The following is a 26,366-nucleotide window of genomic DNA, read 5'->3' on the forward strand; positions in this document are numbered from 1 at the left end:
ATTTATTTATAATTTAAAATAAACATAACCTGGGTTTAAGAAAAATAAATAATAATCTTTACAATAAAATTAAATTAAAACTAGGCAACATTTCATAAAGTTCATAATTTCCTAAGAAAATAACACACGGCTATATGGCCCCCACATACTCACACCAGTCTTGCTATTGGGAATATGCTCGCCAGTGGTCTTTTAAGGTTAACTTATTCTGCAAAATTAAAAGAAGGTTAACTTATTCTGCAAAAATAAAAGAAAAGAATGAGTTTTTAAGCCTAGCAAGGAAAATACACAGCAATTCTTACAAAAATCAATTATAAACTCACAACGAGTAATTTCACATGCAATACTATATTCATAACAGAAACCAAGGTCATAATCTATCCTATATCAGTGTCATACTAAAAATCACACATATACCTAGATCATAAATTATATCCCGCAATCATAACATTATTCATAAACACATCATAAATAACAAATCATATAATCACATAGTCATAACAATCATACCATCAGTTCATACAAGATTTCATAACAACATTAATTTATACTAATCTTACAAGATCAAAATATATCATAAGTCATAGGTCATAATCATAAATCATAAGTCATAAATAATAAGACAGATATAATAAAAAGATAAATGCTTATACAGGGGTGGTAATTAATAAGCCCCGGACATAAATCCGTCATATACTGGACATCAACTTAGGTCCATCATAAAATTTTGACATCCGAGCCTACTAGAGATAAGTCTGTCATATATCATTGGACACCTTAGGTCCAGCCACACTTACCCCTTTATTGTACCTAAAATGTTAGCTCATACAAAACATAAACTAGGTCATAAACTAAACTACCTAATTTTCCTTACCTTAAGTGTGGTGCACAGAAACTATACTTGAGTCATTTATATGCTAATCCCGCTTAGAACCCTGTTTCATAAACATGATACCATTATTAAAACATAAACTAATAGATCTAAAACTAAAAAACAATCAAAACTTGATTATACCTCAACCTTGATCTTGAGAGAGAGTGTGTGTGTGCTTGAGGGTCTCAAGAAGAGCAAGAGTGAATGAAAAAAAGAAGAAGGAATAGGCGCTATTTATAGGCTCTCAAAAATCATAATTTTATTCTAACTATAATTCAAATTTAAATTTAAATGAAATAGAATCCTAACTTCTATAAAAAATATCTCTAAATTATCTTATTAATATTTTTATTAAATAATTGAGGAATAATCTAACTTCTAACTTCCTAAATCTCGTAACTCTGGACTGATAGTAAAATCAACATAACTGAAGTTATAGAAGTCCGATTTAAAAAATCATTATATCGTTAGAAAGCTAATTCAATTATCTACAACTTTTTAGAAATATTACTTTTCCAAAATCATAATATAAATGAGTCAAAAACGGGTCCGAAGTTACAGTATCCTAAAAATTTTAAGGCTTTATGTAGACTCGATCCATAACAATTCTTAATAATACCATAATGAATTTATTCTTACACAATCTCCTATTTTCCCACAAACAAGGCTACTAATACCATAAATATATACTATGCTATAATAATTATAACCACTAAATATTTAAAAAAAACTAAATCTTATTCTATCACCACAACTCAAGTTAAATCTATTCTATAAAATAAAGACAACATATAATCACATAAATAGAGAGGTCTAAGAGAAAAGTAATCTCGGTTACTACATAAAAAGAGGGAGAATTTTGAGACAAAAAAAAAAGGAGTCTTAGCAATTAATTGCACAGTTATCAATATTATTATTAGCTTTTAAAAAAGAAATAATTAAAATTCTTTCATTTTTATAAGGAAAAAATAACAGGTTGACCTTGTGTTTTTTCCGAATACACGATTGGCTACTGTGTTTTGTTAAATAATATTTTGGATCTATGTTTTGCAAAATAAATCAAAATAAGACATTGAACCTGGTAAAAATTATTTTAAACAACTCATATAGATTGTCTTCTTATATGTTTTAGGATCTGTTAACTAAATCAACCTAGGGAGACAACAGGACAGTTAAATTTATTATCAACTGTCAATACAAACAACTCCTTCTACGAAGATGGATATGGGATTGATTGTATGTGCCAAGGATTTTGAATTAAGTTATGGGGTTATAGTCATATATATAGATATATATATATATATTCACTCAACAATCTATTTTTAATCATAAATACTAATACAAATGTATAGATTTTCCATAAAATTTTCCAGAGAAAATCAGGAATACTTTTTTGTCCAAATAGACAATCATAATACATGAATTTGGCTTACTTTTATGGTCTCACTAATGCCTATACAATGGAGGAAATTAGAGTAATTGTCTCATCAAATTTTTGTGGTTCACACTACAAAAAAATAAAATTCCCAATACAATCTACAAGAAAATTAGCACAATCCATCCATACGATATTCCTCTGGGAAAGTCACTAGATTTGGGTTACTTTTATTGTGTCACCAATTTCAATCATGATTCTTCATATTCAAGCTAAGCCAAAATCTTGGATTGGTAAAATAAAATGGAGGGAAAATTCGGCTAATTGTCTTATCAAATTTGTGTGGTTCATATAAATAATTTTGCTATCATAAAAATAAAATAAAAAAATCCCAAGAAAATTAGCATAATCCATTCATATAACCTTCCTCCATGCTTAAAAATTTGAAATGCGTGTTCTTAATTTGTTAAATTTTCAAAGAACAAACAGATAATTTGAAAATTTTCAGATAAATATATTAGTTACCGTGTTGTGGTCGAGTCGAGGCAGGTAGTGACTGAGTGGGGGAGAGAGATAGCTTCGCCGTCGAGGTATCTGAAACTGAGAGTGTCACCGTCGTCCGTCGTCGAGAGTGGTCTGAGTAAAATTGGGGTGACTGAGAGAGACGAGTGGGTCAGTTGGTACTCAGCAACTGTATGATTTAGGAAAATACCATATATATATGCATTTTAGCTAAATGTGATATATTTTTTTTACCATAATTTATCCAAATTAACATTCTATTTGATTTTAGTCGAAATTTTTATTTAAAGATATTTTGACAGTATTTTTGTAATAAGAATTTTTTTTAAAATTGTAACAAGTTTTGTAATAAGAATGATCAAAACTAAATATATAGTTACTTTTGTAAATGCTAATTCATAAAGTGGTATAAACCAACTAAAATGAGTAAGAACATAATGGGCCAAAATGAGCCTTTCACAAATGTAGATCAATATCCCTAAAGTCCATTCGATTAAAAATCTTACTAAAATCACCTTTTTTTTTTTAATTTATCTTTTGTTTTTTTATTATCTGTTTAGATTTTATATTTTAAAAATTTTATTTTTTGATTTTATATTTTATAAAATAGTTCAAATAAACTCATAAACTCAATTTTGATAAAGAAAAAATTAAATATAACAACACAATTTTTAAGCAGAATAATTTTATTTTTGTTCTGAATCGTTAGTTTGAAATTTTTTTTGACCAAAATCAAAATTTAGAATTTTATTTGAACAATTTTATAAAATATAGAATCTAAAAAGTAAATTATTAAAACACATGTCCAAAAGTAATGAGACAAACACAGGATCAAAAAAAAATATAATATTTTTTAAAATTATTTAATGTTTTTTTAAAATATCACCGGTTAACATTTCCCTAGTTCCAAATGTAGATATTATTCAATTTCCCAAGACAAAGTATCTGAGTGAGATGCTTTCTTATTAAATTATGAACATCTTTACATGAATCACCCTTTAACGCTCAATTATTATACTATTTTTTGACACTAATTAAAGCACAATAATAAAATAAAATAAATAAATAAATAACATGGATAAATAAATAACATGGACTTTTTGTCTTACCCAAAAAGATAGGCAATTGGGAAGAACTCTTCCCTCTCCCATCCACCGTCCATTTTTACGAAATTTTATTTTATTTTCATATAAAAATCAAAATATCAAAAATGGGTCAGTCCACGTAGGATTAGTAACTGTTTATTACACATTTTTTTTCTTCGGAAAACGGATATTCTAAGGCATTTTGGTATTTTTTTTATCCAATTAATTAAATATTCAAAAAGTCAACAAAGGAGCTCAATCGAGAATTCGGGAGTGTGACCGTCCTCAGTCACCACTCACCAGGGACAAAATGGTCATTCAACTTAAATTAATCGGCCATTCCCATGCAATGTTTTTTTAACGGCGTTTTCAATTCGATTAAGCAAAGGGACAAAATGGTCATTCCCCTCAATTCCATCGGCCATTCCCATGCAATGTTCGTTGGTTAGCAAAGGACAAAATGGTCATTTACTTTGATTCCATCGGCCATTCTCGTGCAATGTTGTTTTAACGGCGTTGCCAATTCCATCAACCAAGACAGGGACAAAATGGTCACTCGAGTTAAATTCATCGGCCATTCCCAACCCATGCAATTTTGTTTTTAACGGCGTTACGAATTCGATTAAATAAGCGGAATATTCCATTCCCATTTCATGTCCTTCAAACGGCACTGTCAGATTAAAGAAGCGGAGTATTCCATTCCGTGCTATCCCGTGTTCGCCTCGCGTACGGTACAGTTAAACGACCGTGAAAAAGGCATCTAAACGACGCCGTTTTATCAGTACTTGAATGCGTACGGGAGTTATTCTGGTTAGGTGAGGAACCAGGGAGCGAATTTCTTAGGCAGGTAATAGATAAAGACACCTTACTACTCATCTAGTCACCTCTTTCTCTCTCTATAAAAACTCTCCCAAAAATCATCACAAAGAGCCAACGCATTTTCTCGCTCTTACTTACGCACAGTTTCTCTCTCTCTAGATTTTCTCTCGCTCTTACACTACTGCTACAACTACTACTTCTCGTTCTCAGTCTCAATTGTATGGCCGCCAATTCGAGTAGCCGAGGGATCACCAACTTGGGGAAGCGATTCGTTGACCAGATCTGGACTCGCGATCCTTCTCGCCTCTCTGCTCCCGTTCTCAGGTATATTTCATTTTCTTTGGATTACTTTTCTTTTACATTTTCCCAGGAAATCGTTCACTCTGGATTCGATGAGCTATGAGTTCGTTGTTTTTTTATTTAACTTAAATTTGTGAGTGTACATATCTGTTGATAAGGTTTGTCTGTAACAGTTAATTAGTTTTCTTGATATATATATCATGATCCTGTTCCATTTCTTGCTTGTTCTTTGGAATTTAATTTGCTTGGATCAATTAGGGAAAATCATTTTGAGAAGATTTTGATCTGAGAATGAAATCATAAATTTATGATTCAGAATAGGTGTATGCGTAGTTTATTTGTTTTTCTTTGAGGAGATTGGTCTGTTTTATGGATGATTGTGACCGATCGGTGTCTGAATATAGACAAATTCGTTTTCAACTAATATTGTTTGGATGTTACGAAGATTTCTTTTTAGACGGTTGATATTTATTCATAGAAAGGGGGACCGTGGGATTTAGAGAAAAAGAAGACTTAGATTGCCGTTATTAGACAGTTGTACAGTACTCATTTATAATCAATCTCTTTCACCGAATTTTTTTTCTGAAACCATCGGCATATTTTTGTTGCAAGGTGTCACTCTATACTGCAAGAAATTTTCTTTTGTCTCATCAGCTACCTCTTTTGGTTTCTGTACAATTTTAAAAAAGTTAGTACTGTTACTTTTTTCAGGAATAAAGAGTAGTAAGCATATTAATTACAGGTGAATATAGCTTATTCCCCCAAAAGGGAAACAAATTTTGACTATCTTTGACTTGCATAGTGCATGTTTTGTTTATTTTAACCCCAACTTAACCTTCAAAGATTTACTTTGTTTAAGGGGTTTCTTTTAAGTTTTGATTGTGAATAACTTGCTTCTGTGATATATAATAGTTTACATTTGATAAGAACATTAGGAAATGATATTTGATGAGTTGGGTCCACAAATTAAAGTTATGATTGCCAGCTAACTTATATGTGTTTCATGTTATTTGGTAGCAGAGTCTAGATTTTATTTACTTTAGCATGGAAACATCTTAGTGAACATTTGTACTCTTACTAAAAGTGAAATAATCTAAGTTAAACAACAAATCTTTAGCAATGTTTTTTACTTGAAAAGTTCAAATGTTTCATGCTCTTGTAATTTTTTGTTAATATTCATGCTGACTTTTGCTTGTCATCAAAGTCTTTCTTGAATCTTGACCTTGAAAACAAAATAATATGGCCCATGTGATTAAATCTCTCTCTCTCCTTTAGTTTTCAAGTATATCTTTGTTTATTATTATTTTACTATTTAGCCAGTGTGACAAGCACAAGTAGTTAACTTTTCTTCAAAGCCGTCGCTTTTACAACACTATTGAAGATATTTTTCTTTTTCTTTGTCTTGAGCGAATGCATTCACCTTAATGTTAGCAACCTTTTATTCCATTGAGGCTTAAACTTTAGGATAAGGATGCTTATGTGCAGACAAGCAAGAAATCAGTGCCAAATAACTACATTGGCATTTAGCCTCTTGGATGTCCCAAAGTTTGTCTGGTAACCTCGTTTATTGAAAGCGTGGGCGCAACTAATAGTACTTGTTTTTTTTTTTTTTGGAAGAAAATGTTGGTTGAGTCAGTCGCCAGTCATTATAGTATCATGTCACGTATTACGCACGTGATCACCCATCTCATTCTGGTAGGGACTAGACACTTTCCACTTTGTATCTATATATAATTATATATTAGAGTATTGCAATTTGGCAACTTAAGTTCTTAAGTTGTCCAACAAGACCCTAAATTGGTTAGAGATTCCATATTGTATTGCAATTTTTTCTATATATTATGGTGATAGGTAACACCTAACCCATGGCCACGTGTAGGCATCTACCTTGATGGTTTGATAAATTAAATGACCTTTACGCTTTTGGTATTTGATTTTGATTTTGGATAAACATTATTGTCCACATTATTCAACTTGTTGGATAAGAAGGAAGCAGCAATGACAAGATGGTGGGGTGTCCCTGTATTGGTATAAATTAAATGATGGTTTACAATGAATAAACTAAACCATTAACATGGGCAATGGCCCACCTCTCATCATCACGATAGTCAGTTCAAAGTCCAAGTAGTGGGGTCTTATCTTATCATAGAGTTTCATAATTTACTTCCACTCCTTTTATTAGCTCTCTCTGGAAGGAAATTAGCTTTGCTAAACCATATCCATATGATTACTTTGTTTTTTTGTCTATTTTTTTTTCTTTCCATAAACCAACTTAATGATTTGTGAGCAGGAGTAGGAGAGCTGCACATACGTCAGCATACGACAAGAACCCGGATGAGCAGACACAGTCGAGCGTGGTTCCGGATGATCTGATCGAGCCGAAGTCAGACAAGTATTGGGCTCCACACCCCCAAACTGGGGTTTTTGGGCCTGCCACTGGGCACACTACGTTTGCTGGTGGGCGTGGCGCACAGGCCGCGCCTGCTGACGGTGGCGAGGGGTCTGTGCTGGAGCAGACGGCTTGGTTTCGTCCTACCAGCATTGAGGATTTGGAGAAGCCTGCTGCGCACTAAAGTCAAAGATCGGAATTATTAGATATAAATAAAATAAATTCTATACATATAGTGCGGTTGCTATCCTATTATATAGTCCGTAGTTTCTATATATAAACACATATAAGCTAAGTGGAAGTTGTTATATATTTTCATCTTTAGCTGTATTATGAACCCTGTTATGCGGTGGACTAAGATTCATCACTATCTTGTCACGGAGTTGCATATTATAATTAATGCTAGCGATTTCATATATAGTTGGCGTTATTTGAATTAATAGGAAACTAAATTAATTGTTTTTAGTTACTAAACTGGATTGTATCTGATTTCGTATTTAAAGGGCAGATCTTTTACCTCAAAATCAATCTCAAATCCTGACCTAAAAGAATGACCATGGTTTTTTTTAACTTTATTTATTTTTGTTTTTCTTTCACATCTAAACATTTCGACTCTTATAAAGATAACGATTGCATTTCAGTATAAAAGACTAGTACTAATAATCTATTTTTGAGAAACTCTTACTATGTAATTCATATCAGACATCTAACAATCATCAATTGACTAAACATATTGTTATATATATATTTTTTTGGAAAGTGGACACGTCCTCGATAAAACTTCTCATATAAGCAAATCCAAAAAAAAAATCATTAGATAAAATAAGAACCTAGCACATATTGTTACATTTGATTGCTTTGAAATAATCATAAAATTAAAAAGAAAAAAACTTGCAAAGAAATAGTCCATGTAGTTTTGGTTCAGCCCAACTTATTTGAACCGTACTTGTTCATGAGGTAGTAATGAGATCATGTAGTTTGTTGATGAATCCATCAATATAAGAGTCCTCAAGCCCTTCACTCAACAAAAACTCTCTCCATTTCTTGTGATTTGCCCTCACTTCCTTCCCCACATGGCCGTCCAACTCCATTACAGTCTCCACAGCTTTACAAACACCTTCTTTGGTAAACAACCCATCTTCATTCCCTTTCTCAACCTCAACTCCAACTTTAAGATCACCACTCATAATCCTAGCATTGACAACCTGATCTCCAACATTTGGTAGCAAAACCAGTTGACACTCATTCACCAAGCCCTCCAGCAACGACCCCGAACCACAATGAGTCACGAAGCACCCAACCGAGCCATGGCCTAGTATCAATTGCTGCTGGACCCAACCCCCATGGACCAACCCTCTACTCCCAACTCTCTCCGTAAACCCATCTGGCAAACCTGACTCCACTGTTTCGCACCCAAATGGGGCTTTCAGAGCCGCCATGAACGGTCGTCCTGTTAGCTCCAGACCCAGAACGAGTTCTTGAAACTGCTCTTTTTTCAGAACACATTCGCTTCCGAATGCGCAGTACACCACGCTTCCCTTCTCAAAACTCGAAAGAAACGCCGCCGTTTCACCCTCCAACACCGAATTCGGTGATTCAGGAACCACCGGCCCTGTCAGAAGGACTGTCTTCCCCCACTGTTCGGCAACGAAATCGGAGTAGACTCCTTCCATCTCTTTAGAAGTTTTGAAAGCTATGGCGTCGCAGTCGTTTAACGAGAGTTTCTGTCGTTTCATGAACGAGATCCCGCTCCCGAACTCATTCGTCGATACCTTGGCCAAATCTCGAGCTTCGTGAGCCCGGAACGTAATGGCCGACAATGGGAAACCGGGTGGAGGCTCCATCAAATCATGGGCTTGGTCAGATTCACTCCTCTCGGGACTGATCAGGTATCCGAGTGTTGCAGGGCTGATGGTGCAGAAATGGATGGACTTGATCCGGAAACGACGGACGGCTTCAGGTACCCAATGGGTGAAATCGAAGAAGATGAGGTGGGGTTTGAGTTTTAGGAGAGAAGCTTCGAGCTGGGGACGAGTGAGATCCATGGCGGTCATGAGGAAGGTGAGGAGAGGGAATGGAACGTCGGCGGTGGTTTCGGCACCGAGAGGGAGGCCGTCCACGTGAGGCACGTGGATGGGGATGAAGGAGATGAGGTCTGGGTGGTGATTAAACGACATCAGTTTGGACTGCGTTTTGGTTGGTACGAAGAAGGAGATGTTGTGGCCTCTCAATGCTAACTTGTTGGAGATGTGGAGAAATGCTGTGAGGTGTCCCATGGCGAACCATGGATACATAGCTATGTGAAGCTTCTTGTTTTCTTCTTCCATTTCTGTGTTTTGCATGGCTCGACTCAATTTCTTTTTATACACTTTCGTGTAACGCAGGTAATCTATAAATAGATTTCAAAGCTACAAGTAAGCATATACAGAACACGTGGCAAAAAGACATTAATATATATATATATATATGAACCTTATTCATGGGATCTCCAATCACAAAGGTTGGGTTACTACCACCACTAATATCTTACCTTGGCTTAAGTCCCATTCCCCTCGAAGTTTCATGAATTAGTTCTCTACTTCAGCTTTATATGATGAAAACATAGTAAAAGCTTCATCTTTATTTCTAAGTAAATATACTCAGTGTATCTAAAAAAGTCACCAATAAAAGTCACGTAACATTTCTTACCGCCTCTTGTCATAGTTTGCTTTAAATCTCCCAAGTCATTGTGAATATTAAACTTAACAATTCAGTTTCTCTTTGAACGGATCTACAAGAATTTTTAGTTAATTTATTAGCTTCAACACAAATATCACATTTATTTAATCTCGTATTATTAATTCCAGAAACTAGACCAAGAGAACTGACACTTACATGATCTAGCATGCCACGAATCAGCAGAGTCAATCAAGTAAGAAAAAGAGGATGCATTATCATTAATAACATCAGAAAACATTGAGTACAAAAAGACCCTGATTATTACAATAGCCTTTCCCAACAAACACATTATTTTTTGTCATTACAATCTTGTCAGGTTCAAATGACAACTTAACTCCAACCTTTTCTAATAGCGCCACAAAAATTAAATTTGCTCTAATGTTGGGAATATGAAGTACTTCATTAAGAGCCAAAGTCTTGCCAGATGTGAGTTTGAGATCAACTTTCCCTTTACCAAGAACTTTTGCAAGTCGAGAATCACCAAGATACACATGTTCTTCTCCATCCCCTATTGGATTGTAGGAGGAAAAGGCATCTTTCACTACAAAAAAAATATAACTTTTTGTGACAACTTTTTAGTCACACAAAACTTTTTAGTCACAACATATATTTTGTGTGACTAAATGTTACTTTTAGTAATAACAAAAAATTACTTGTGACTAAAATGTCATACTTAATCACAAGTTGTCACTAATGTAGTTTTAGTCAGAACTTATTATTTTTAGTGATAAAGTTTGTTGTGACTAAAAATACATTTAGTGACAACAAATTGTGATTTTTGTGACTAATACTTTTAACCACGGACTTTTTAGTGATAACATAAAGTATGATGATTTTTTTTAGTCACAATTTTTTTGTTTTTAGTCACAAAATTTATTGTGACTAAAACTAAGATTTTTTGTAGTGTTTGTTCGCACAAATATGCCTGGTAGCAACCTGAATCTACCACCCATTCTTTCACATTGGCCACAAGATAGGCTTGAGAAATGACCGCAACTATTATATTATCTGCTTCAACCAAATTTGCTTTTGGATTAGGAGGATTATCATTGGTCACATTTTTCCTGCACTGAGTTAGTTACTTAGTTAGTTCTAAGTTTGGTAAAGTTGTTAATCTGTTTTATTGTTACTTAATAGCGTTGTTAGCTCTGTTAGTTTCCAACTACTCCTCTGTATAAAAGGTGTTGATTCCTCTTAATCAGTAACAATCAATATACAAGTTTACTTCTAGCTATTCTTTCTTTCTCTCAAAACTTAATATGGTATCAGTGCCCTTTCTTTGAACTTTGTTGTTCTCTTCGATCCTTCTTCTTCTTCATCAATGACCCAATCTTCTGATGCCACTAATGGTGGTTCTTATTCTTCCCAAGCTTCTTCCGCAACGTTTTCCCTTCCAAGAACAAGTCCTATTCATTTTTCACACACTCTTTCGATTCGATTGGATGAGCATAACTATTTCCCATGGAAACATCAAGTCTTTCACGCCATCAGAGGAAATTGATTACATAAATTCCTGGATGATTTGAATATTACAGTAAAGTTCTTGACTGAAGCAAATCGCACAGCAAATCGGCTCAACCCAGAGTTTCAAGATTGGGAGCAACAAGATAGCTTGCTCATTTATTGGCTTCTTTCTTCCATGTCCGAAAAGATGATCAATCACATGATTGGGAGAGACTCTACTGCTCAGATCTGGTCAGCTCTTGCAGACTACTACACATCACAAAATCGTGCAAAGATAAGTCAATTTTGTACTCTTCTTCGAAATACCAAAATGATTGGTTCTTTGAGTGAATATCTACTCAAAATCAAAACTATTGCTGACACCCTTGCTTCCATAGGCCATGTGACCTCTGAACAAGATCAAATTGAAGCTATTTTTAATGGCTTACCCAAAGAATATGAAGTATTTATCACTTCTGTCACAGATCCCTATACATTGGCTGATATTGAGGCTCTTTTGATAGCTCAAGAGGTTAGAATTGACAAAGGGGCAAAAGAATTGGACATTGTTGTTGTTGAAGCTAATCTTGCTTCTCACAACCGGTTCACTAACTTAAGGGGTGCCTATCCTACTGGTGGTTCTCGTGGTGACTATTCTAGAGGCAATTTCCCACCTGAAAGCCACAATGCTCCTTCGACACCTTCATTCTCTACTAACAATCACTACTACAAAAAATGCTTTTTAGCGAGCCTTAAGAGTCCTCTATTTGAGAGCCTTAAAACTTAGATTTTTTAGGATTCACGTTGCGAGTCCTAAAAGAATATTTTTAGGGCTCACAATGGACGCAGGCCCTAAAAGAATGGCCAGAGTAAGTGGCATCGCCACCACTCCACAGTGGCCATTGGGTCTTAATTTTTTAGTGGGTTTTGAAGCCCAAGATGCAAGGAATATGGTGGTGGTGGTGGTGGTGGTTGCGGTTCATCTCGTGGAGCCCGAAAACTGGTTGGAAAGTTTGGGAAAACCCAAAATCGTAGAAAATTCGACAAGCATTTTGAGGGCCATAGGCCGGGCGTGAGGGGCTGAGCTCTAGGGGTTGGAGGTTTCGGGGGGTGGTGCGTCGATTGGGGTGGCACGTGGAATTCGGCGGCGACGACCATGCAGTTTTTTGGCCTTGGCAGATACAAGCTAGAAAGAAAGAGGGGGAGCTTCGGGAGAGAGAGAGAACCGAGGAGAGAGAGATTGATTATTTGAGTGATTTTTGTGTTTTATTTATATTATTGAGTGATTTGAGGGATTGGAGGGAATTTGTGATTTTTTAAAATTCAAACTTTTAGGACACACATAAGTTTTTAGGGCCTGCACCTCGTGTCCTAAAAAAATTCTTTAAGGACTCGCAATGAGTGTCTTAAAAAGTCCAGGAGGTGTTTGTTAAAAAAAAATTCAAACTTTTAGGACACATAATTTTTAGGACTCGCTCTGCGAGCCCTAAAAAGTCCAGGGGTTGTTTTTAGGGCTTGCATATAGGTGAGTATCCTAAAAATGTGTTTTTGTAGTAGTGAGTGGCCGACCAACATACCATACTCGTGGTGCTCCAACTGTTCCATTTGGCACCTCCAGAAATTTTCCAACTGCTGGTCATGGTTCATATATGTCTTGGGGTCAGAAATAGCAGTGCCAACTTTGCCATAAATAAGGACATTATGTCAAGCAGTGTTTTAACAGATTTGACGAGTCCTTCCATGGTCCTGAATCTTTTCAGTCTTTCTCTTCCAATTCCTCAAGTGGTGATATGCAGGCCAAGTTAGCTACTCCACAGACTGTCGTTGACAACAACTGGTAACCAGAAGTGCTACACATCATTTGACTCCGGACCACACTAATCTCATGCATACTTCAGAGTACTTTGGTGAAGAGCAGATTCACATGGGTAATGGTACAAATTTGGAAATTAAAAATGTTGGGCAATCTTCTTTTCTAACTCATTTTCACTCTAAACCTTTTTATCTTCGCAATCTTCTTTATATCCCTAATATTACTAAAAATCTTCTTAGTGTGGGTCAATTTGCTGAAGATAACAATGTTTTCTTTGAGTTTCACTCTGGTTTTTGTTGTGTGAAGGAACCAATTTCAGGGAAGGTTTTGCTGGTTGGGAGGTGCCACAAGGGTCTTTACTAGTTTGACCCAACTCAGCTCAGTCTCATTTCTCATTCCTCACGAACTGAGCCATCCACTGCCTTCACACCTCAGTCTCATTTTCACACACTATCTGATATTACTTGTTTGAGCAGTACATCTGATGTATTTTTTGATGTGTTTCGTCTATGGCACAATCGCCTAGGACATTCTTCAGCTAAGATTGTAAAATTTGTACTTAATTCTTGTAACATCTCTTATCATAATAAAAAATACTTCAGAATTGTGTAACGCTTGTTGTCTTGGCAAACATTAGAAACTCCCATTTCCTCTCTCTACCATTGTCTATTCTACTCCATTACAACTCATACATACGAATCTATGGGGTCCCGCCCCTGTTGTATCCTCCAATGGTGATAGATATTACATTAGCTTTGTTGATACCTTTTCTAGGCACACTTGGATTTACTTACTAAGAACCAAAGATGAGGCTTTTCCAACGTTTGTCAAATTTAAAACACAAGTAGAGTTACAACTTGGTTTCACAATAAATGCTATACAATCAGAGTGGGGGGTGAGTACCGCTCGCTCACTAATTTTTTAGACACACATGACATTCTACATAGACTTTCATGTCCCCATACACAAGAACAAAATGGTATTACCGAACGAAAACATAGACATATAGTGGAGAGTGGTCTAACATTGTTAGCTCAATCATCTTTACCGTTGAAATATTAGGATGAAGCCTGCAGAACAAAAATTCTTTTGATTAATAGAATGCCTACTTCTGTTCTATCTAATGTCTCTCCTATTGAAGTATTATTTCAGGTGAAACCAGATTATTTTATGCTAAAAGTATTTGGCTGTCTTTGCTTTCCAAATCTAAGGCCTTACAACAAAAACAAACTCAACTATATAGGTCCACTCCATGTACTTTTCTTGGCTATAAATTGACACACAAAGGCTACAAGTGTTTATCAAAGGAGGGTCGTTTATATCTCTCGCAAGATGTTTTGTTTCAGGAAAATGAGTTTCCTTTTGCCTCTACGTCGTCCCAGGCGCTTTACTAGGCCATGGGTTCGTGATCTTCACCGAGCGGGTGGATTTAGCACCCTAGGAGGGTCTTGCCCTAGCAGCCTGCACTCAATGTTTCTAATGCCGATCCCGACCCATTGCCGTTCTCGGCTTTCGTCGTTCCCGACCTTCACCATTCACTCACAAACATGCATAACATAGCATAATAATCACAAATATCCACACATACATTAAGCATAAAAAATAGGGTCGTGCCCTGAAACACAAACAATAGGGTCGTGCCCTTCTCACGGGAACAACAATTTTCTTACTTGTGTCCCGAGTTGATAATCCAATGCGATCCCGAGCACAGTCTCCTAATTCGAGCCTCGTTGATAACCTAGTCACAATGCATTCATAATAACCATCCATCAAGCCTTAATCTAGCCTCCGGGACTTTGGATTCTACTAGTCCGGGTAGTAGGTTCCTTCCCGAGCCTTAACATTTGGGTTCCCGAGCTAAAAAATCCTCAATTTCCCTTTTCTTTCCATTTTGGGACATGACATGCCCTCTAGAGCCGCAGCATGCCCACAAGTCAGAGAGCAGAACTCTCTCTGCTGAAGGACACGGGCTGCGGCATGTCCCCTTAGGGCCGCGACGCTTGGGAAAACCAGAGGCTCCTCTAGCCCCTTCGAACACGTAGGTCGCGACGCTTGAAGAACAGGGCTACAACTCGAGCCCTAGCAACCCAGAAATCCACCATTTTACTTATGTTTTCCCCGAGTCTAAATCCACAATTCATACCCCAAACATCAATTAAACCCAGCATTAAGCCCATATTCTCTCTCCATACAACCTAAGCATCCTAACCATCCCATGAACAACCTCATAACCTCTCCAAACAGTCAAAATCAAACAAAAATTCAGCTCACATGGAATTTCCAATTCCCAGCAGAATTAAGCAGAAATAACTCAAATTTAAACCCTTACCAAGCAACAATGAAAGGAAGAGAGAGCTGAGAATTCCTATTTTCCTTCCAAATGATTCTAGAGTTCCAGCTGCCCAAATGCTTAAGCCTATCCTTTAGCCAAAAAGTCCAAAATACCCTTAAGTCATTCTTAATCCTATAGTGCCACCAATAGCAATCCCGTCAATTGCCACATCCCGCTAAATCCTCAAGTGTTCCTATAGATCCTCATTTAATCCCGACATGTCAAAATAATTGGTAAATTACTACCCGTTACTTGGTAATTCCCGAACACATATCATATTCTCAAAATACCCCTAGGCTCCTCCCGATTAGGGTATTCGACCCCGTTGTGACTATTTAACTAAACTTCTCCCTAGGACCATCTCAGATCGTGCATTACAAATATATCATCACACTCTCGTGGTCTCAATCACAATACACACACATATCACATTTATGCCGTCAACGGGCTAAAATTATAAATATGCCCTTAATAACCAGATGGGGCCCACATGCATATTTAATTCACCTAACACATGTATTTCTAATCACATAATCATTGAATTCACATATTAGCACAATTAAATCGATTATTGCTCTCCTAACACGCTAATCATGACCCTAAGTCTTATTAGTAAATTTGGGATGCTACAGACTAATTTTATATATATATATTTAGTAAAGTTAAGCAAAGATAGTAATATGAAAAAAATGAAGATGGAAGAAGAACTACATTACTCAAATTTGTTTTACAATCAAAGCATGGTGAATCAAAATAACAAAATAACTTTACTTTATATTTGGTATCATACCTAACCTTCCAATAAAGATTAAACCATCATGCTCATCATTCTCACCAAATTCTAAAAAAAAATTGGAGAAGAAAAGAAAATATTAAAGACTTGAGAAAATGGTGAGATTCTGATTGATTCTTGGAAACGTGTTCAAATCAGGCAAGTTGTGAATGATGGAGCAGAGCTGTCAGTTCCACTTTGCACATGGGATTGAAAAAGATAATTTCGGAGCTGGCAAAAAAGCTGAGAAGAAATCTGAGCGGATTTGAATCAATAGCAAAAAGTGGCATTTTTGTCAACGTTTTGAAGAAAATTGTTATGGGCTTGGAATGTGAAAGAACTAGACTGGTCCGTTACTGTGCTAGCACGGAGCCCACTGGGCCCTTCTATCTGTTGCAGGTGAAATGGGCGAGACTGTAGCAGGCCAAAATTGGCCTGTATTCTTTCCATTCTCCTTCAATTTTACCACTTTTTTTTGTTTGTTTGTTTCTTTTCAGCTTTATTTCTTTTATTTTTCCTTGATTTTTCCCATGCAAAAATGCATTTTAGTTCCTTCAAAATAACAAAAAATTAAATAATAATGAAATATTTTCATTTATAAAATATATCATATTAATTTCATAAAAATATTAATTAAAACTAAATTTATTTTTCCAATTAAAATCAATAAATGTGCGCATCATGATTCTAGGCTATGGATCATTGTCGCTATACACTAAAATTTTAACTGCTCACTGGATTAAATGTCTCTATAGCGAGAGTGAAAACTGACAACCAACTTTTGGCAATCAAGTTCCATCTGTATCCTATAGCGACGACATATCGTCGCTATAGACAAAGATATTAATAACACAAATCTAGTAATCAAAACAATATTATATTCTTGAACACAGTAACATACGTGTACTATAACAACCTATAGGCAAGATTATTTTTGTATATTAATTAGATTTGTTGATTTCTATAATATTTATAATTTATTTCATCTTAAAATAAATTATAAATATTATAATTTGTTAGTTCAATGGGTAATAATGATTAAGTTTTTTTTTATACCATGACTACAACCGCGCAAACATTATTTATATTTTATTTACTAATTAGAGAAGTTGAAAGAGAAGTAATGGATAAAAAAACATTTGATAATTTATATAGTGACGCCATTGCATATTGTTGATACTTATATAACATTAATGGAAATGTTGTACAATATTATTGGCTAATGTGTGGTCAATGAAGGTAAATAATAACCAAACTATAATGTGCCATATATCATGACATCATCCATGTAGAACACATAATATAAGAATCAATTTCATTACACCCTACCTATTAAGAAAGTTAGTAAGTTGGAGCATCTCGCTCAATTCAAAAATCCAAGATTTAAATTAATGTCCTTTCATTAAGATTAAATCCTCTCAAATTGCAATGATCTACCCTAAAATTTCATTTCAATTGAAATTCGGTTATTCACCATGCACGATGATTCCCTTTATGCATTCATGGATGAATGGTTAAAATGTCCAACTCATCCTACTTGATGCATTATTCTAATTATATAGTAATTATAGTTATAAAGGTTGAACATTTGCTATTATATGTTTATTATATTATAATGTATAATGTACAATATTCCCTTGATAAAAAAAAAAACAAGTTGTCTACTTGAATTTTAAAATATTCTTATTTTTTATTATTGCAAATGGATAATAATCCCTGTCATCTATGTTAGGTGTTATATGAAAAGACACAAAAGGACAAAATAATTAGGCCAATGTACTCTACAAAGGACAACATATATGAACGAAAACAAAAGTGTGAGTGAGTGAGATTTTTATTATATACTAGATACAAGCAACATGCAATAATTAACGTATACTTAGTTTTATTTATAAGATTTGTTAATTATTTTAATTAAATTTATATTAATTTCATATAAATTTTGAAATAAATATCTTATTTTAATTAAATAATTTATTTATTTGTTTAAGTTTATTTTTGTTGTAGTTTTTGAATTTGACAATGACAACAAGAGATTATATATTATATGTTTAATGTAATATTAAATATTATACGTGGATTTTAAATTTAAGTTTCTTCCTAGTTTAAAAAAAAAAAAACAATTTGCTGCTAATTCACATTAGATTATATTATATGTTTAATATGATATTATTCTAATAAGTAAGTTTAAGTTTAATTAAATTTTATTTAAGTTATAAAACGTATGATTTTATTATTTTAAAATAATTATTATTAAAATATCTCAAATATATCATATTTTAATTTGTTTAATTATTGATTATTTTAAAATAATTATCATTGTAAAATATCTGAAAAATATCATATTTTAATTTGTTTAATTATTTATTATTTTTAAATAATCATCATTGTAAAATATCTCAAAATATCCTATTTTAATTTTTTTTAATTATTTATTTTATTTTATTTAAGTTTAAGTGTTATACCCAGATTTCGAGCCATGAGGATTGTGACCTCGAAAGCTGGATTCATAATGAATGAACTCGTAAAATCTGGAATATGTTCGAAATCTAAACAACGAGCCTACGAAACAGAGACGACTTCGGAGATGGTAGCCTCGAAATCCTCACGAGCTCGAAGGATAAGCCCCGAGGTGCATCTGTTTTCTGGGATGACCTCGGATCAGGGGCTCCGAGCCTGATGCGCTTACGAGATCGAAGCCGTGTGGCCTCGGGATATACTATAACTTGAAAGTCAGAAAGGAACCTGGGAGAATATGGCCTTGGTGATATGAGATGAAAATTTTGAATATCCTAATGAGTCATTAAGAACAGGACGTGGGGTGCATTTATTACTGAAATCTCCTACAATCAGGGGATATTATTCGATTAGTTATACGCCCCCTGGTCTTCAGGGGACGTTTCCTTTTACATCGGATTGCAGGCATTTAATGCCATTTAATCTATTTGCAAATATAGAGTAACTACCCGAAATATGTGGGATAGTATTCTGCATTCTTCTTTATAAATAGAGAGGTCATGCACCATTGTAAAAGGGGGGAATTTTTGTGATCTTGAGGAAAACTCTGGAGAATTCATCCTTGAGGGATTTTCAGAGATATTCTTAAGTCTTAATAAGAAAGACTCATAGACTAGGAAGATTTAACTGCTGAACCACGTAAAAAATCGTGTTTGTATTATAATATTTTAGTCGCCCATTATTGATTATTACTTACGTGCTCTTCTTTCACTGTTGACGAAAAACGGCGTCAACATTAAGTGTTTATAAACTACCGTTAAATATAAGAATATTATAAGAATATTCTGTTAAAGTTAACATTAAAAAAAATAAAAAATCATTAAAACCAAGAATTTCCGTTATCTACACACTTATTATATAGAAGAGATATATATTTTATATAATAAATGTGTAGATAACGGAAATTTTTAGTTTTAACAGTTTTTTTTTGTTAACTTTAACGTAATATTATGATATTTAACATAATATTCTTATATTTAACGGTAGTTTGTAAACACTTAAACTTAAATAAAATAAAATAAATAATTAAAAAAATTAAAATATGATATTTTTGACATATTTTACAATGATAATTATTTAAAAATAGTAAATAATTAAACAAATTAAAATAAGATATTTTTGAGATATATTACAATGATAATTATTTATAAATAATAAATAATTAAACAAACTAAAATATTATATTTTTTTAGATATTTTAAAATATGATAATTATTTTAAAATAATAAAATCATATGTTTTATAACTTAAATAAAATATAATTAAACTTAAACTCACTTATTAGAATAATATCACATTAAATATATAATATAATTTACTGTCAATTAGCAACAAATTACTTTAAAAAAAATAGCAAGAAACTTAAATTTAAAATCCACGTATAATATTTAATATTACATTTGTTATACCCAAATTTCGAGCCATGTTAAATGTGACCTTGAAAGGTGGATTCACAATGAAATTAACTCATAAAGTTTGAAGTATGCTCCAGGATTAAATATCGAGCCTACAAGACTGAGACGACCTCGAATGTGGTGACCTCGAAATATTCACGATCTCGAAGGGTAGCTCCCGAGATGCATCTATCCTCAGGGAAGACCTCGGATCAAGGGTTCCGAGCCTGACACTCGTATAGTCTCAAAGCCATGTGACTTCGGGAGATGTCATTAGCTCGAAAGCTGATGAGAAACCTGGGAGAATAAGGCTTTGGAGATATATGATAATGAGCTTGAATATCTACAAGTGTTGTCTATAAGGGACGTGTTCTGCATTTATTATTGTAAATCCCATAAAATCATGGGATATTATTCGATTAGTTATACGCCCCCTGGTCTTCAGGGGACGTTTCCTTTTATATCGGATTGCAGGCATTTAAAGCCATTTAATTTATTTACACAAAAAGAGTAACTATCCAAAATATGTGGGATAGAATTCTGCATCCTTCCCTATAAATGGAGAGGTCATGCACCATTGTAAAGGACCGAGATTCTGAATCTTGAGAGAAAACTCTGAAGAATTCATGCTTAAGAATTTTCAGAGACAATCTTGAGCTTAATAACAAAGACTCGTGGACTAGGCAGATTTAACTGCTGAACCACGTAAAAAATTGTGTGTTATATTGTCATATTTTAATTGGCCATCACTAGTTATTGTTTGCGTGCTCTTCTTTCACTGTTGACGAAAAACGGTGTCAACAGTTTGGTGCTTTCATTGAGAGCCTTAAGCATTCATTCCTGAAAAGTCATGGCCACCAATAATCAGAACACACTTGAAGAAAATTACCCAAGACGTCCTGGAAAACAACCAATGGAGAACCCGGATCTTGAGGAGAGAAGTGGGTCTTCTGATTCCCGGGGACCACCTCCTCCACCAAGAGATGAGGATATGTATTACAATCCTGAGCGGTATGTTCCTATTGTGGAACTTGAAAACTGGCAATTGAAGCAGTAGTTGGCAGAGGCCAACAGACGGAATGAGGAATTGGCAAGGATAGCCGCAGAGGCGCAGGTGGCTCAGCCCCCGCCTCCGCGCGAAAACCAAGTCCCTCCTCCAAGGGACGTGCATGTTCCTCCCCGTAGACCCCGTGGGCGTCCACGAAAAGACGCTGCCACAAGGAGGCCGACTCAACCTCCGGCACCAGCAGAGCCATCCGCTCCACCTAGGCCCCAGAGGAGTACTCGGACTCGGGCTCGGGCCCCGGCTAACCCGCCTGTGGAAGTGCCTGCAGGAACTGAGAATAACCGAACCCCTGCAGAGGCTCGGACTCAGATACTTGGGAGCGCACCAAATGCGATCGATCCATCTGGGGCAAATTCTGGACCCTCTAGGCCGCGACATGGGTTGCAGCCACCGTCACCTATAAGGTTCCCTCCATCACCCATAAGATATCCTTCGTCCCCCCGCAGGAACGCTCAACCCGTTCGAGATCAGGGCGAAGGGCGTGCGGGGGGAAGACAAGGAAACGGGGAGGCTTTCCAGGAGCGGAGGGGCGCCCCATCTGAGAAAAGTCAAATGTCTCGGTCTCGCACGGCGGAGACGAGGCGACGTGGGAAGAATCCGTCACGAAATAACCAAGCAACGAGTTTTACCAGTGACGATTCCGGAGATACCAGGTCGGTTAGTAAGCATGATCGAGGTCATAAGAATATTGGAAGCCGCAAAAATCGTCCCGACCTGCGAGATCACCTGAATCAAAGTCGGGGTAATGGTGACCAAACAAATCCGGACTTGAGGAATCGCTTGAATAGGCGTAGAGATCCCTTGCAGAGGCGCGAGCCTGGGATTGTGATCGATGACAGCCGATTCCAGACAGTGCCTCTTGCGGACCCAGTCCAAGAGAGAATTGACCAGCTTGAAAAGGCTTTTAAGATTTTGAAAAATGAGCAAAGGAATGATCGATATGAAGATTCAGACGAGGAGCTCGAACCGTTTGCTCCTCATATTTCCAATACTCCTTTTCCTCAAGGGTTTCGGATCCCTCATGTCCCAACATTTGAAGGAAAGACCGACCCGTGCAGTCACCTGAGCACGTTCAACACCATCATGAGAGCCAGTAACGTGGGTTACAAGCTTAGGTGCATGTTGTTTCCAGCATCATTGACAGGACCTGCCAAAAGTTGGTTCGAAAAATACAAGAGACACTTGATAAATTCTTGGGAGCAGTTGTCGAAAGACTTTAAGAAGCAGTTCAGAGCAATGATGGGAGTCAGACCAGAGGCATCAACCTTAACTAACGTTCGGCAACAGCCGGTCGAAACACTAAAAAGCTACTTAACAAGGTTTAATCTGGAAGTCGCCCGAGCTCGGGACGTTGATGACAGTGGGCACCTAATGGCTGTCCGAACCGGCGTAATGCCGGGAAGTGCCCTTTGGGAAGACATGCAGAGGAAACCAGTAAGGTCCATAACCGAGTTTAACAGATGAGCGCAGAGGTTTGTCAATGTAGAGGAAGCGAAGTCGACACTTAATGCGACTTCCCAGCCCGAAACTACAACGATAAACGTTAACTCTGCCTCAACCTCGGCGGACCTAGCAGCTCCAACACCTGTCACGGAGAACCCCTCCAAGAGGAAAAAGAGCGAAGGAAGTAACCCCGAAGCCGAGGGGGGAAAGAAAAAGAAGGGGGAAAGATATTTCTCTGTGTATAGAGTATACACCGAGCTCAATGAGTCTCGGGAGAACATATACCTGGCTAATGAGAACCAGGTCCCCTTTAGGCGTCTGGATCCGATGAGAAATCAAAAGTCCAAGAGGGACTCCAGTAAGTATTGCCGATTTCACAGAGACATCGGGCATACAACCGATGAATGTCGACAATTGAAGGACGAGATCGAAGGATTGATCTCGAGAGGTTACTTCCGGCAATATGTCAAAAACCAGAGTACTAGTCAGGCGGCCGCAAGCCAGAGAGTAGCCGCGCCTCCGACGACACAAAACAATAATTCCCGAGCTCGGGAAGAAGACAGGCCCCCGCCTATAGATGGAGAGGATGTAATAACCATCTCGGGAGGGCCTCATCTCGCAGGAGTGGGCAAGAACGCCCAAAAGAGATATGTTAACGAACTGAAAACTGGGGATGGATCACCTTATGAACCCGAACCTAAGGCCCCAAAAGCCAGAGGATTGAGACACAACCAATAACCTTCACTGAGGAAGACGCGTCCCATGTCCAGTTTCTTCACCATGATCCGCTCGTCATTACTCTTCAGCTGGCCAACAAAAGGGTCCACCGAGTTCTCATAGATAATGGGAGCTTAGTCAACATTCTTTACAAAGCAACCCTCGAGAAGATGGGACTCTCCCTTCGCGACCTGAAAGCGTGTGCAACTACTTTGTATGGCTTTTCAGGAGAAGGAACCGCCTGCATGGGATCCATCGAGCTCCCTGTGACCTTGGGAGACTACCCAGTCTCGGTAACCAAGATGATGGAGTTCGTGGTAGTAGACTTACCATCAGCCTACAATGTGCTGCTCGGGAGACCCGCCTTGGTCGGGCTGGGGGCATTTTCATCAGTAAGGCATCTGGCCCTTAAGTTCCCAACCCCTAGCGGGGTCGGAACATTGAAGGGAGATCAATTAGCAGGGAGGGAATGCTACATCATTTCTTTGAGAGGAAAGAAACAGACAAGCGCACAAGCACTCGCCATCATTCAAAACAAAGACGGAACGGTCTTAGAGATTGACGAAGAGATTGATCCAAGGATTGAGGAGAAAATTGACCTCGAACCTTTAGAGGAGCTTGAAGAAATTCAGCTCGAGGAAGCTGATCCCTCGAAGAAGGTGAAGGTCGGAAAACACCTCCAAGATGAGACAAAATAGCAATTAATTTGCTTTTTGAAGAAAAACCAGGATGTCTTCGCGTGGTCACACTCAGACATGGTGGGGATAAGCCTGAATATAGCAAGCCATGCACTGAACATAGATAAAAGCTTCCCCCCGAAGCAACAAAAGCAAAGACAGCTGGACGGAAACAGAAAGAAAGCACTAAAGGAGGAGGTTGACAGGTTAAAGGCAAACCGATTCATTAGGGATGCCTTTTACCCTGACTGGGTAGCCAATCCGGTGTTGGTCCCAAAGCCCAATGGGACGTGGCGAACCTGTATTGACTACTCAGACCTCAACAAAGCTTGCCCAAAAGACTGTTTTCCGTTACCAAGGATTGACCAGCTCGTGGATGCCACGGCGGGGCATGGCCTGATGTCGTTCATGGATGCTTATTCTGGATATAACCAGATTCCCATGCATGCCCCCGACCAAGAACATACGAGCTTCATCACGGATAAAGGGCTATATTGCTATAATGTCATGCCATTCGGGCTCAAGAATGCTGGAGCCACATACCAGCGGCTCGTAAACATGATGTTTTCAAAACAAATAGGGAACAACATGGTGGTTTATGTTGATGACATGCTTGTCAAGTCTCAACTCAACAAGAACCATGTTGATGACCTCGAAGAGTGCTTCGGCGTGCTCAGAAAGTATAACATGAAGCTAAATCCTCAGAAGTGCACTTTTGGGGTGTCTTCGGGAAAATTTCTGGGCTTTATTGTAAACTCTCGTGGAATCGAGGCTAACCCCGACAAGATAAAGGCCCTGATTGACATGCCCTCACCTCGGAGGCACAAAGATGTCCAAAGTTTGACTGGCAGGATGGCAACCCTAAGCAGATTCATCTCGAAATCTACGGATCGTGGTCTTCCATTTTTCAACTTATTAAGAGGAGGTAAGAAATTTGAATGGATGGAGGAATGCGAGCTGGCATTTCAGGAGCTCAAAAAGCACCTTGCAGAACCACCCATCCTGTCAAAACCTGAAATGGGAGAAATACTGTACCTATACCTTTCAACCACCGAACACGCGATAAGCGCGGTGCTCGTTCGAGAAGAAGAGAAGGTGCAAAGACCCGTTTACTACATCAGTAAAAGGTTACTGGGGGCAGAGTCAAGATACCCATTGATGGAGAAACTCGCGCTCAGTTTAATTCATTCATCTCGTAAACTCCGCCCCTACTTTTAGGCGCATCCCATCCATGTGTTGACTGATCAACCGCTTAGGCAAGTCTTGTCTAAACTGAAGCTTCAGGTCGTCTTCTTAAATGGGCTGTTGAGCTCGGACAGTTCGAGATCACCTACCACCCAAGAACGACCATTAAGGCACAGGCATTGGCGGACTTTATAGTGGAATGTACTGGAATAGCAGACGACGAGGTGATAACCACGGCCCACGAGCTGTGGAAACTTTACGTCGATGGCTCATCAAATGAAAATGGAGCGGGGGCAGGTGTCATTTTGGTTACCCCCGCAGGGAGCAGATTTCATTCTGCCTTAAGATTTGGCTTTAAAGCGTCGAATAATGAGGCCGAATACGAGGCTTTACTCCCAGGACTTCGTATAGCAATAGAGCTCAAAGCTAGAGCTATACATTGCTACAGTGACTCCCAGCTCGTGGTTAATCAAATCCTAGGAGAATACCAGGCTCGTGGTACAAGAATGGCAGCTTATCTGGAGAAGGCAAAATCCACATTGGAGTGTTTCGAGTTTTACGCAATCGAATAGGTTCCACGAGAATGGAACTCAAATGCAGATGCCTTAGCTCGACTCGCCACATCCACCGAAAATGAAGAGCTGAATGTTGTGCCCATAGAACACCTATCAGCACCTAGCATTAACGAGCCAGAAGAGGAAGATGTGTGTATGATCGAAACAGAGCCGACCTGGATGACCCCAATAGTTGATTATCTCGAAAATGGAGTCCTTCCAAAGGATCGGAATCAGGCTCGAAAGTTGATGTATCAACTTCCCCGTTACACCATTTTGGACGGGAGGCTATACAGAAGGGGATGTTCCATGCCGTTACTTAGGTGCGTAACCCCTCTCGAAGCTAAGAAGATCATTGAAGAAATTCATGA

At 37.2% G+C, this 26,366-nt stretch overlaps 2 protein-coding genes across 2 annotated transcripts; one reads left to right on the forward strand and one right to left on the reverse strand.

Annotated features, from left to right (window-relative positions):
• The first annotated feature begins 4,767 nt into the window (after window positions 1–4,767).
• LOC133834296 (late embryogenesis abundant protein At5g17165) lies at window positions 4,768–7,780 on the forward strand. The gene is made up of 2 exons (XM_062263866.1): window positions 4,768–4,999; window positions 7,266–7,780. The coding sequence occupies exons 1-2, from the start codon at window positions 4,896–4,898 to the stop codon at window positions 7,546–7,548; spliced, it is 387 nt and encodes a 128-aa protein (XP_062119850.1). The 5' UTR covers window positions 4,768–4,895; the 3' UTR covers window positions 7,549–7,780.
• A 273-nt stretch (window positions 7,781–8,053) lies between these two features.
• Window positions 8,054–9,787, reverse strand: LOC133834295 (cyanidin 3-O-galactoside 2''-O-xylosyltransferase FGGT1-like). The gene has a single exon (XM_062263865.1). It carries the CDS (start codon window positions 9,704–9,706, stop codon window positions 8,315–8,317), a length of 1,392 nt encoding a protein of 463 aa, XP_062119849.1. The 5' UTR covers window positions 9,707–9,787; the 3' UTR covers window positions 8,054–8,314.
• Window positions 9,788–26,366: the final 16,579 nt, after the last annotated feature.

The sequence above is a fragment of the Humulus lupulus genome, chromosome 5, assembly GCF_963169125.1.
Source record: "Humulus lupulus chromosome 5, drHumLupu1.1, whole genome shotgun sequence".
Taxonomy (NCBI): Eukaryota; Viridiplantae; Streptophyta; class Magnoliopsida; order Rosales; family Cannabaceae; genus Humulus; species Humulus lupulus.